This window comes from Lineus longissimus, chromosome 4, assembly GCF_910592395.1.
Source record: "Lineus longissimus chromosome 4, tnLinLong1.2, whole genome shotgun sequence".
NCBI classification, from domain to species: domain Eukaryota; kingdom Metazoa; phylum Nemertea; class Pilidiophora; order Heteronemertea; family Lineidae; genus Lineus; species Lineus longissimus.
In genome coordinates this window covers 12,710,171-12,724,105 of record NC_088311.1, presented here as the reverse complement: position 1 = coordinate 12,724,105, position 13,935 = coordinate 12,710,171, and the positions used below count along the sequence as shown (strand labels likewise).

General features: G+C 40.0%; 2 protein-coding genes across 2 annotated transcripts; both read right to left on the bottom strand.

Moving 5' to 3' along the window:
- Positions 1-81: 81 nt before the first annotated feature.
- LOC135486340 (uncharacterized) lies at positions 82-7,872 on the bottom strand. The gene is made up of 6 exons (XM_064769055.1): positions 7,738-7,872; positions 7,124-7,339; positions 3,043-3,143; positions 2,709-2,794; positions 2,186-2,249; positions 82-1,956 (listed from the first exon to the last, which is right to left on the bottom strand). Exons 1-6 carry the CDS (start codon positions 7,762-7,764, stop codon positions 1,551-1,553), a joined length of 900 nt encoding a protein of 299 aa, XP_064625125.1. The 5' UTR covers positions 7,765-7,872; the 3' UTR covers positions 82-1,550.
- Positions 7,873-10,278: 2,406 nt separating this feature from the next.
- On the bottom strand, positions 10,279-13,927 carry LOC135487272 (ATP-dependent RNA helicase ddx54-like). Its single transcript, XM_064770806.1, has 8 exons — positions 13,741-13,927; positions 13,267-13,384; positions 13,081-13,172; positions 12,652-12,769; positions 12,288-12,333; positions 11,419-11,577; positions 11,083-11,238; positions 10,279-10,799 (listed from the first exon to the last, which is right to left on the bottom strand). Exons 6-8 carry the CDS (start codon positions 11,519-11,521, stop codon positions 10,543-10,545), a joined length of 516 nt encoding a protein of 171 aa, XP_064626876.1. The 5' UTR covers positions 11,522-11,577; positions 12,288-12,333; positions 12,652-12,769; positions 13,081-13,172; positions 13,267-13,384; positions 13,741-13,927; the 3' UTR covers positions 10,279-10,542.
- Positions 13,928-13,935: the final 8 nt, after the last annotated feature.

Sequence of the window (13,935 nt, the reverse complement as noted above, 5' to 3'; positions counted from 1 at the left end):
CTACTGGGTATTCCTCCTCAACTTCCGGTTACTCATCCTGACATATAGAAAATGAAACTTAATGTAAGTAGTAATATAAGAAAGTATTTATTGCTCTAGAAGGCGAAACTATCCATGTACATGTATATTTACATACCAAATATGGTGCAGTTTACCATGAAAGTTTTGCCAATATGGCAACCAAAATACACAAACAAATGTTAACTAAAAAGTTTAACACTAATATTGCTTATTGATGAAATCTGATCTCTTGTCCATCAGAGGGCTAAGACCTAATGCTGATAACTCTTTTATAATGTACAATGATTTGCGAATTTCAAGTTGTACAACGTCGGACAACTGAATAAGTTTTGTATAAGTTTTGGTTCTAATGGACTACCCATTTATACACCTGGGTGGAGAGAAGCAAATGCAGGGTTAAGTGTCTTGCCCAGGGACACTGAATCAGTATTGCGGTTCTACCCGGAGTCGAACCCACGACCTTTCGGTTATGAGGCCGGCGCTCTAACCATTACTCCACTGATTCCCTTCAAGGGTTAGATTGAAATTTCCTGGCTGTCAAAACATTTTTCACTCACATCGAATTTGGCTAGAAGAAACTGCCTTGAAATTCTTGTTTTCTCTTAACTAACATGACTGTATAAAGTGACAACCCCAGATTGATCCCAATACCAAAAGGTGAAACCTTGATAATTGAACCCAAGCTGATAATCAGCCATAAAAATGAGTGAAATTTATGAGTGAGAAACCCAAAATTCAAAATGACTGCGTTGTCATATTTTTGTGTTCGTAAAAAATATTGACTGTCTACTATCTCTGATTTTGCCCTCTTAACTCATGACATACTGGCAAATTCATAAAATGAAACGACCAAGGGCCATTGTGCTCACCGTATACATATAGGAACATACTTAGTTTACCATGTTTACAGCCCAACAAGAACAGGCAATTTATTTCATTTGACCATTCTGACCTTGAAAAGTAGGTCACACTGACCTAATTTATGATGAACATGTGAAGATACCTAATAGGTGTCTACATATCGCATTTAAAGACTATAGGACAAATAATGACAAAACGCGCATCTTTTCGGTGAAATTTCAGAGCTTGACCTCTACCTTGAAAAGTACGCCACATCGACCTGATTTTTTGTCAACATGTAGAGCTGCCTAAGAGGTGTCTATATACCAAATTTAAAGACAGTACAACAAATAATGACAAAACGGTGACGGTGAGCCAAAAAGTGAATGGACAAAAGGGAGAAGTGTCAAGTTGTCCAGGAATTCAAGATAGAATACCGGTTGTAACCGAGGATATTGATGTGTGGACAAAAGTCCGCGTTTTCATTGCATCAGATGAAGGTGTTGATTGAAACAAATCTACACATGCAAAAACAGATATTGTTTTTGACACATGTTGTAATAAACATGCTCTACAAAGCTGAGGCAGGAAGGAAAAAAGGTTTAGAAAGTTAGGAATGGAAGTGAACAAAACCAATGTAGAGCCTTTGGCTGGTCGTGTCATCCTTTTTTGTGTTGCACTATTCTGAATTAAGAGACATAATTGTATTTGATAAGATTTGTTTCACTCAACACCTTCACCTGATGCCAAGAGAGACAGGCCTTGCAATGAAAACGCAGACTTTTGTCCATTCCCTTTTTGGAAATCCAAATCATTGTTGACGCTTTAAAGCAATCAAAAAACACTTCAATATCCTCGGTTACCACTGACAACCGGTATTCTATCTTGAATTCCTTGACCACTTGACACTTCTCTCTGATATAGCACTTCTCCTTCGTTAAAAAAAAGATTTCCTCTGCATCCAACCGCACTCGCAGAATCTTCGGAGTTGATGCAGGCGTCAATCTTACGAAAGGACACATGTCCTTCGGCATCTCTGTGTCCGTGACGTAATCCTCTCTCCTCTTTGCCACCCATTCTCTTGTATGTGACAAGCTGCCTAAAACAAAAATTATTTATAATGAAATGTTGAGTTTGTCTTCGGCAAGCACTCTTCCATTTAGAGGAATCACTCATCAAGGGTTTATTATTACTCCCTCAGGACTTTATGATTTTAGAGTGCTACTACTTCTGTGTCTAAAATAATTGTGTTTTAAAAACACATGTAGTCTAGTGACTCTGGTCGTTTGGCCAAGGAGAGGAGTCATCAATCAATGAAATGTACTTGCCTTCATCTTGCTCCTCTGTTTCATTAGTTGCTGGATAGATACCAGATACTCCAGACATAACTGTAAAAATATTTGATTGCAATGTTTTATAGAGTCGCATATACATACATAGACAAAATAATAGATCAAACGAACATGGTTGCATACCACATGGTCTTTTGTTTGTTTGGTTATTACTGTTGTTGTGGCTCTCTGTGAACAAGCACTGGCTGGTCTGAAGTGGCCTATTCTACTAAAGTCATGATACCCACTGTCAAAAAAAATAGGTATTAGCCCCACCATCCAGGTAGCTCATTGAGTCCATAATTTCTTTTTTTCGATACAAAATAATAGGGACATAGCTGATGTTATTGCTCAATTAGTCATCTTATTACACCATTAGTGATTTCCCTTATCATATTAAATTTATTGGAATTTCTTTACTTTGATAAAAATTGTTTAGAGGCTGACACAATGTACTACATCATGAAGATGTTAGTAACTTTCATTGCATATCTATGGCTGTAACACTGTACTTACTTTCCCATGAGTCCGACTCTTCACATTCAACGTCTGTACTTGGTTGATACTGCGAGTCTTTAATATCTTTAAGCATTTTCTGCATCCTGAAATTCGAGAATATTTGCCGATAGGTTGAGGTAAAGCAGATTGTTTTGAGTGCGTAATCTATATTAAGGCCTACTGAACTTCAAACTACAAACATTGCAGATTTAGATATAGCAATTCAAGACCAGCGGATAATATGGAATAGTTTGCCAACACTGAGACAAATTGGGATAGACAAATTGGGATAGTCCTATAATTTGTTGGGAAGGGTCTGTGCTATATAATCATGTCCTCAACTACTAGTTACCTATTGTCCTTGAAATCAATAAAATCCAGGTATTCCTTCCTGCTGATGTGGTGCTTAGTTCTCAAATGCCTTGTCAATGTTCTTGTCATGACGCCTTTCACCTTAGATAATAATAATAATAATAATAATTGATTTGATTTAAAGTGCTAAAATAATGGTGCATACATTTTCTAAGCACTGTACATAATATTAAATGAGTACATTAAAAGTGGTGATTTCATGAGGATAAAAAACAGTTTAAAAACATCCGGAAAATATCAATATTTAAAACATGTATGGCCTACTCTGAATATGTTAGGATAAAAAGATGAGTTTTGAGTTTACTCTTAAAAGTGTTTAGCACAGTGACATCACGTAACCAGGTTGGAAGGGCGTTCCACAGCCCCGCGGCCCGGACACACAGAGATCGATCCCCGAAGACCCCATTTGAACGTGGGATGGCAAGGAGCCAAGGGTCATCCGAGGACCGAAGTCTGCGGCCGGGCGCACGGAGACTGAGAAGTTCCTTCATATACTGTGGGCTCTCCTCATGATGGATGACCTTGTGGGTTGTGAGAAGAACTTTGTAGTCGATACGTGATGTCACCGGCAACCAATGAAGAGATTTTAAAATAGGGGTTATGTGCTCTCTCTTTTTGGACCTGGTTAAGAGGCGAGCACTAGCATTTTGTGCTTTTTGAAGGCGCTGGATTTCACAGCCCGGTAATCCGAGCAAAAGACCGTTTTGGAAATCCAGGCGAGATGTTATTAGCGCATTTATTACTCTGGCACAGGTGGTATTGTCCAGGTATCGTCTGATCTTTGCTATTCTATGGATCTGATAGTAAACCCCCCTCACCACTTGGGACACCTGTTGTGACATAGACATGTTTGCATCAAAAACAGCACCAAGATTTCGAACCTGAGATGAGGGAGTAACAGAGGATGATCCGATCTGGATTGAAGGAAGTGGCTCAAGTCTTGACAGCTTTCTCTTCGACGCAATGATGAGGAATTCAGTTTTATCATCATTGCCCTTCAAGTGATTGGGGCCAAGCCACTCCCGAACATCTGCTACACATGATTCAGCCTTTTTAATGGCAAGGCGGAGCCCTTCTGGTGTGACATCGAACGTATCATATAATTGTATGTCGTCCGCGAAGCCATGACGACACATGTCATGATTTTCAATGATTGCCGCAAGGGGTTTGATGTATATAGAGAAGAGTATAGGGCCAAGCACGGAGCCCTGTGGCACCCCAGAGAGGAGAGGCATTTTGTCAGACTTTTGCCCTTGAACGAGCACCGACTGAGTTCTCGAGCTGAGGTAGGATTTAAACCACTCCAAGGCTGTCCCCCTGATACCAAGCTTGTCCTCAAGTTGTGAGATCAGAAGCTTATGGCTGATAGTATCAAAAGCAGCAGACATATCAAGGAGGATCAAAATCACACCCTGCCCCCTGTCAAGAGCCACATCGATGTCTGCCTTGATACGCAGTAATGCCGTCTCCGTGCTGTGTCCAACTCTATAAGCAGATTGTAACGGATCATACAGGCCATGCACCTTCATATGCAACACGAGCTGCTTCGCCACCACCTTTTCAATGACTTTTGATAGAAAAGGAAGATTGGACACAGGGCGATAGTTTTTGAGGATATTGCAATCCAAACCTGACTTCTTTAGCAGTGGTGTCACAAAGGCATTCTTTAAGCAGTCCTGTACCTGACCGGTCCCAATCGATTCATTTACACAACGAACCAACAGTGGCAAAATTGCATCCAGCACAACATCATCCCTGAGTAGCCAAGTAGGCAAAGGGTCCAAACCGCATGATTTGGGAGGACTCTCTTTGATCACCTTTCGCAGTTGATCAGAGGACACAGGCCTGAAACTGGTCAGACAACGATCTTCCAAAGGTGGGACAGTCGGGCTAGTACATTCATTAACAAAGCCAGCACGAATGGTCTCGATCTTCTCATGAAAGAAATGAGCAAACTTATTTGCCAACTCCTGTTTGTCATCAGAGTCGGGAAGTTTCCCCCCTTGATCAGCGGAAAGGAGCCCATTTACCTCTTTAAACATGTCACGAGTGTTACATGCTGCAAGTCTCTCATGCAGATAGCCAGTCTTTGCCCTATTTATCAATGACACCACTATCTTGCTCTGCTCAGCAAACATTTGGCGATGTACCTCCAGACCTGACTTTTTGTACTGGCGCTCAAGGTGACGCCGTGTCTTACGAGCAGCATGTATATCATCATTGTACCATGACTTACGAGAGGTACCCTTGATACGTACAGTGGTCACCGGAGCATGCTTGTCAAGCAAAGAAGACATGGCATCATTGTAGGCCAACACAGAATTTTCTTCACCGTTTAGGCTATTCAACCGTTCACAAATGTCCATGGCAAAAGTCACTGTGTCGATTTTTCTGAGCTTCCGTACTTTCTTTTCTACCTGGTTACTGGGACAGTCCTTATAGACACCGCAGAGTTCAAAGAAAATTGGAAAGTGGTCGGATATGGCTTTTAGCGGTTCCACTGTGAAGGTTGGTACAAGAACAGCTGACGACCGGATGATGATATGGTCTAGGGTGTTGCCTGATCGGTGGGTCGGTTTGTCGATGATTTGGATGAGCCCATGCGTAGCCAACAGGTGGAGATACTTGATGGCTTCTGGATCATCCTTTCGATTCACTTTAACGTTGATGTCCCCCATTATGGTTAGAGGGGCGGTCTCAGTTGCATACGAGTCAAGTAACTCAGCCATTTCCCGCATGAACCCACCAAAATTGAGCTTGTTCTTTTTGCTCGGAGGAGGGCGATAGACCAACAAAACCTTGGTTTTATTGGAAATTGACAGCTCTATCAATTCCAGGGTCTGATACTGCCCAACTTTCGCAGATTTTACGCTTATGTTCTGACGGTGGATAATTCCCAAGCCCCCGCCAGCTGTTGATCGCGGGAAGTTGAGAAAGATGTAACCTGGTGGTGTTAAAGCAGCAAGGATGGGGTCGTCTGTTTGGTTTGCCACAATCCATGTCTCGGTAATAAAGAGAATATCAAGCTGATTCTCGTTAATAAGTTCAAGTATCTCAGTGGTCTTATTTCGAGCGGACTGCGCATTTACCATCAAGCACTTTGCGATGGAGTTCTTGCTATCTGATTTAGGAACATGGCCTGCATCTAAGGTCACTGACGTTAAGTTCCTGTCCCGAGCAGTGGGGTCAAGCGTGGAATTTAACCAAGACGGTAGAAACAGATCGGGGTGTCGATTTCTGATAGACAGACGTGCACTGCCACCACACACCACAGGAATCTTCCTTACAATCCGAGTGCCCCCACGACAGTTCCGCCTTGTTGAGTTTCTCCTGAACAAGGAAAGGTCCTTTAATAATGAAACTGACGCTTGTTCACATTGCACAGTACGAGTACTCAATTTCCTCATGTCTAGAAGCTGTTTGGCTGAGTATGTACTTGTATGTATATGTTCATGCATAATGCTAGACACACTGCAATATGGCCACTGTCCCCGCCCTGCTTGGGCCAAGAATTTACAAACACAGTAACACAAAGCCAGAGTTATTCCTCTCAACAAGAATGACATCTCTAGAATCACTGTCTATTCACAAAACAGTTAGTCCAAGAAACAGATCTTTAAAAACTGTCAATCCAGATGAAAAAACACAAATTATCAAGAGACCAAGGAGCAGCAGCTAACCAGCGCTCACTCAGACATCCACTCAGATAAATGAAAAAAGATAAATGTGAGTTCCTACAAATCCTCATAGTCATCTGGTTTGCACAACATTCTCATTCTAAATTCGTCCCCTAGCTATGGACCCCTTTATTCTGATTCAAGCTAAACTTCCTGGGAAATGTCTAATGTCCAAGCTGCATGCGTATTCAGTGCTCAGGACCAGCATTTACATTCTGCCTTCTCCGCCAGCTTTTGAGCTAGGTAGGCCTGCCCAATTCCTCCTGGGTAAAGAGAGGCAAGTTATGCTAGTAAGGTAAAGTATCTTGCCCAATGACACAAAAACACTACTGATCTGTCCAGAGTAGAACCCTAACCACTAACCCACCATGCCAATGATCTTACCTTGCACCCATCAACAAGGCACACCTCTATCTGTCGATTTTTCATAGTTTTACTAAGCTTCATCTTAGCAATGACACATTCTGAGAGGGCGTCATGGGCATTGCGGGAGAGTTGGAGATGTGTCCTCTTCAAATGCTGGTCCAAGTTCTTCAGCAAGCGACCATATTGGGGACAGCCTTCTACCCTACATTCACCCTCTTTTTTTGGACCTCTTTCCTGCAAAAGTAATCAATTTGAAAAAAACCTGTTGACATCGCTTATAGGAGAGAGTGTGTTGCTTAAATTGGGAACCAATTTCTTGTCATTCCGACACGAGAGGTGTATTCTCTCAAATTGTCAAATTTAGTCTGGAATGCCTAATATCCTAGCCTACAGACATCACATGCCTACAAGCCTATACAATTAAATACAATGCTATAGGCTATACTGCCTAGCCTACAACATAGACCAATTCGATATAGATCCTTAGAGCCCAACCAACAAGCCCAGGCCAAGCATTCAGTGTACATTGAATGCATTGTCGGCCATGTTATTTGGGCTGATTGCGAATAGGTCATGAGGTTTATCATGTATGTAGGCCTAGCCTATATATGAAAAAAAAACAAATTAATTACCAGAGTCACATATCCTTTCCGGGACATCTTAAGCCTGAATCTGTATACACCCGTACTTTTATAAAGAGAACAAGCAGATGCTTAGATGAACGAGGACAACGACTAAAAAAATTTTGGATTTTGGTAAACGGCGAATGCATGCAGGCCAGAGTCCTCTATTAAAACATGTGTACATTACGTGTACATTGTTGTGCATAGGTTTTGGTAAAAAAAGTACTCATTGGACCAATCAATCTGCACAAAATTTTATATGTGTCAAGAAGAACCCTTTGCCAATAGCATAATAAAGTTTTAAAAAATTCCAATACCGATTGCCTGAGAAAAAAAGATTTCCGTACACAATATCCATCAAAACGTCACTGGCGCATTGATATGGCCCTGTCAAAGTACAAGTTCTAAACTGACCAGTGAGACCACATTTTCTTAAATATATTATCAAAAAGCATATTTCTGTGATGGCCTGACTCTGTAGATTAAGAATCAACCACAGATTGAGAATTAATTCCACTTTGGTCCATCCCAGCCATGTATTTACCACAACTTGACATTTTGATAAGCTCTATGCCACACTTCCGGTCGCGGATGAATACAGGTCTCTGCCCTGCATGTGCCTTTGTTTTTTTTAAATAATATAAACTTAGACCGATTCCATAGTTGCCGTGGACAGTTGCCGTAATTGTCTTCATCCAGGAAGTTAACTCTCTGGTAACGGTGTTTTAACCTGATATTGGTTTTTAGTTTTTGGCTCAAAAAACAGAATTAATCGGTCGCTATTTGTAGGGTATTGCTAATACTACATGTATAATACATATATAATAGCTTTAAATTGAAATCAAGTACGTCTTCATGTTTTTATTGCCTTTGGAGTGAAAGACAGTTTATCACTTATTTTCAATTTTTGACCCCCTTTTTGTATTAATTAGTGGGCCAATAGCCATCTTATTTGACCCCTGAATGACAATTAAGGTATTTTTTGTCTCATTTGACAAGATCACCTGTATTATGGGCCAATAGCCTACTTATTTGACCCTTGCATGACAATTATGGTATTTTTTGTCTCATTTGACAAGATCACCTGTATTATGGGCCAATAGCCATCTTATTTGACCCTTGCATGACAATTATGGTATTTTTTGTCTCATTTGACAAGATCACCTGTATTATGGGCCAATAGCCATCTTATTTGACCCTTGCATGACAATTATGGTATTTTTTGTCTCATTTGACAAGATCACCTGTATTATGGGCCAATAGCCTACTTATTTGACCCTTGCATGACAATTATGGTATTTTTTGTCTCATTTGACAAGATCACCTGTATTATGGGCCAATAGCCATCTTATTTGACCCTTGCATGACAATTATGGTATTTTTTGTCTCATTTGACAAGATCACCTGTATTATGGGCCAATAGCCTACTTATTTGACCCTTGCATGACAATTATGGTATTTTTTGTCTCATTTGACAAGATCACCTGTATTATGGGCCAATAGCCATCTTATTTGACCCTTGCATGACAATTATGGTATTTTTTGTCTCATTTGACAAGATCACCTGTATTATGGGCCAATAGCCATCTTATTTGACCCCTGAATGACAATTACGGTATTTTTTGTCTCATTTGACAAGATCACCGGTATTATGGGCCAATAGCCATCTAATTTGACCCTTGCATGACAATTATGGTATTTTTTGTCTCATTTGAAGAGTATTGTTTCATCCTCCATCACTATCAGGGATTTCTTTGTCTCAGCTGGGACATTCACTTCTTGGTGCGGTACCTGTACTCAATTCTCTCTACTTGTTGGACTCCTGCTTCACAATCAGGGACAATTGTACACCCTTTGTGTTATAGAAATGGGAGGCTGGAACAAAAAAACTGAACGAACAAATAATTGAAAATTTTAAGTTTATTTCTGATAATCATCTCACGCAGACCAATATAATATATTGATCAGTCAACCTTCTCGCTGCCAAAGGCCCATTTCTGCAACCAAACTTACACATTTTGCTTGGCCAAAATAGCATCTCTGCACCAAGTTGGGTAGCTGAGGCTAAAATTTCTAAAAATTACCTGGCAGGGAAAGGGTTAACTGTATACATGTGTATATCAATCTAAAAAAACTTAGCTGAAGTGCAAGCTTCAATATTCTTAAAAGATGATGTCACAAGGTGTTGCCATGCCAGAATCCAACTAATCTACGAGACGGAATTGTTAATAGAGAATAAATATTGTCTTTGTTTAGCCGGGACTCGAACCTACCCCAAAACGAGTTAAAGAAAACGCCATTCCGATTGATTACATACAGTGACATAAGATGATAATTATGAACGCCCAGGATTCCGGAAGCTTATATCACATCATTATGTCATGAATTGATCTCATCTCGAGTCGTTCATTGTCGGAACAAACCTCTACAATACAGTCATGTACATACCAAATTTAAAGACCTTAATGTGACCCTCTTTGACAAAACCCGGCAACAGTCTTGCAGAAGATAACTCAAAGTGATACCAGACAAAAATAGTAGAAATTTGTGCTTGCATGTCCAAAAAGGTAGACAAGAGTAAAATGAACAACCAGTCTATCTCAGAGTGCCGTTATTCTGGTTTCGCCTGAGGGTCACATAATGACAAACAAAATGTGCTACTTAACTATTCAGTGAGACTTTAGAGTTGACCTCTGTGACCTTGAATAAAACCCAACATCAGCCTAATATTCTGTCAACATGCAGAGCTTTCTATAGTAGTATACATCCAATTTAACAACTACACAACAATTAATTACAATGAAACAGGCACCCCTAAGGTGAGCCACAGAGCTCATCCTCTTCCTCTTCCTCTTCATCTTCCTCTTCATCTTCTTCATCATTATCTTCATATTCCCTATCATCTTCCTCCTCTGCCTCAAAATCTTGAACCATTTCAATATCACTCCTGTTGAGAACATTCTTGAAGGCCTTAATTGAGTCATGCAGCAGGACCTCTGCATTAACTTTGGCCTCCAAGAGAAGCATTCGTTTACCAACTTTAATTGGGTCATCGTCCTCCTCACCATTAGCTGAAATAAGATCATAAATACATAAATATAAACTAGCATGTTATTTATTCAAAGCAATGCCAAGACTTCGTTGCGTTTCAGTCAACATTAATAGGACACCTGGTGGATGAAAGCTAATTATACTGCCAGCTTCTTTTTTATTTTACTTACTCGACGTATCGTCAATTTAACTGTGCCTATGGGTTTTAGCCAGTTGGGGGTAGCCCGTACAAAAGCTTTACCTGTAATTTTCAAGGTAGATTTCCAATATCTTTAAATTTTTTGTATACATGTATGTACTCACAGTTGCTGTTTTTAGACAGTCTTTCCATGAGAAGGCGCACCTTTTGGCGATAGAACAGTACCCCCGATTGCATTTCCCTGAGAAGAATCGGACATTCCTCTTTATGCCTTGCAATATGCTCTACAAGGTCGACTATTTTCCTCTTCTTGGCAATATCTTAAAAATAGAAAACGATTGTGTTACATTTGACCAGGGCCAAGCTGTCCAAAACTATTTTTGTCACTGATGCTGGTGTTTTAGTTTTAACTAACTTTATCTTCGTCAGTTAGATAAATTAGAAAAAGAAAGTTTTTGTTGTGAACAAAATTTATTTGAACAATTATGCAAATATCTCACCTCTACTACTATTCCATGGAAATATATAATCCTCACTGGTGATTTCATCAGCTTTAACCGTGTGTGTAGCTATGGCGTTATAGTCATCTACAACTAAACACATCTTCTTCCGTTCCTTTTCAAGGCGACTACGAAGATGTGTTCTCTGTCGTCCAGAATCTGTAGAATGATATGAAAAGTAATATCATATGTATTATTGCATATTGCCATTCGCTACCATAGTGTCCTGTAAAGATTGCCATTCTAGAGGCTACATGCCTGATTGCTTAAACATCAACAATTGACGTACCACCACTTTTTCGGATATCATTTTTCAAATCTCTGACACTGCTGCAGAGAACTTCAAGCTCATGCTGAAGTGACTCCAATATGGTTTCGCTGAAATACCAATTTGAGGGAAAATGTGATAGGCATAAGGAGGCCATTACAAATTAATTTTTTTAGCCCTGGTATTTGTCTCCGTCCCAATATTTTTTTGCCTTTTACTTAATCTAAAAAAAGTGGTTTTTTTGTACTAGTTCGGTAAAATCATGATGATTGGATTGTTTTAGCGCCAAAAAATAATGTTTTTTTGCATTCAAGTTTGCGCTCAACTGGATTCCCAATATATTTTTTCGGTACTTTTCATAACCCTGCACGTCGAATCGGGTGTTAATTTGTTTTTGCCAACTTCAGTTAGACGCCTCTTTACATTCCTTAGTATCGTATTTGGTTACAAAGTTAACGGCATTTTAACACATTTCTTTATTATTAATTATATTGCTTTTTCTCAATGCTTTCCAATACGACTTGATACCATATTCGACTTGTGCGGTCACATTTAGCCTCAGGCGACCTTTGTGGGCCGAAGAGGGCTATGCGAAACTTACTCAACACTTGAATCGATAGGCTTCTTCCTCTTCTTCTTTTTGACTTCTGCAATCAAAAACAATGAATGAATTGATAAAAACTAAGTTGAATAGGTTTTGAATATCAATCAAACAAGGGTGTAAATATGAAGACACCGATTCGCCATGGTAGGAGTTTCATAGCCGAATGGTTAACACTGCTGGCTAGCATGCGCAACATGGCACGGGTTCGATTCCAGGGAGGAGCTTGAGTGGATTCTGCCCTCCTTTGGCATAATGGTCAAAAATGACTGCGTCCAAGTAATGGAAGGAGAAGGGGAAGGTAAAGATAATATCAGCTATCACCTTAAGTAATAGGTGTAAAATACAGTAAATATGGACGAACCTTCAGCAAACTCCTGGACTTCCAACTTCCAACTTTTGAAATTCACATCACCCTCAACACCCTCCTTAGCAAGGGTCTTAACTAATGCCTCCTCGAACTCTTGAATTTTCTTATGGCTCTGAAAATACATGTCGGAAATAAAATGAGCGTAATTCTACAAGTTTTGCTTCACTGCCCATACATATACTATAGGACGAAAGGAACACCTAGCTAGAAATGCAATATAAATATAAATGCCCATCCTTGGTAGAGTGAAATAGACTGAACTCCTCTAGTGAGAAGATCCAAGAATTTTGTCCAACCAAATTTACGCTGCCTGTGAGTATTTTGGATACAGTCATATTAGCAATCACATTAACACTGGTATTCGGAACTTCAAAATCATATTATAATAAGCAACAGTCAAGTTGGCAATTTGCTTGTACATACCTTCTTATAACGGAGGCAGAGAAACCTGTGGAATGATGCGATCTTCTTTCGATTCCATTAGAGAGCATGAGCTGTAAGCTGCTCCTCCCTACCTGAAGCAGATAAAAAATTATTTAGGTTCACCTCAAAACAAGCTCTTAACTAAATATTTATAGGAATAGGAATGGGATCTTATCTAATACTCACCTGCCTTGTCCATTGTTTTTGTAGTAAGGGCTGCACGAGACAAGTAGCTGTTGGCTTGCTCCATTTCCTCCCCAGCCTGAGATGCAGAGCCATCTTGCCATCTTCCTCCCCAAACAACCTTAAATAGCAGATGTAGATTATAAGATGTGTTTTTGGGCACAGTACATGCATTGAGCATTGGGTTTTAGCTGGTGCCACATGTAGGCATGTAACTGCACATACATAGGCTTATTAATATTACAGGTAAACAGGTCTTTTGTAGAGGCGACCCGCAACCGGCTAAAACCTGCAATCATAGTATATCATTTTTTAAAGTAATAATGGTAACATTATACGAACAACTGCCCTCATCAGTGATCACTTTTAGAATTAGAATGTCGACAACGTTGAGATTGCACCCAGCATAGCCAAAAAAAGCACAATATAACTTGTCAACATTTTATATAAACGTAGATACATTTGAGATTATAATACCTGGCAGGTCCAATCATGAGCCTTCGCATGAAAAACACTCAGGAAGGGTTTCGTCGCCAACAAACTCTGCAGGGCAGACTCCTCCGGAAAGTTGGCAATGATGTTTTTCATCCACGGCCAGTATTTGCATATCACGTCTTGGCACAAAAACTCAAGTTCTGTACTTGAGTGTAACTTCAAGTGAAGATACAGGGG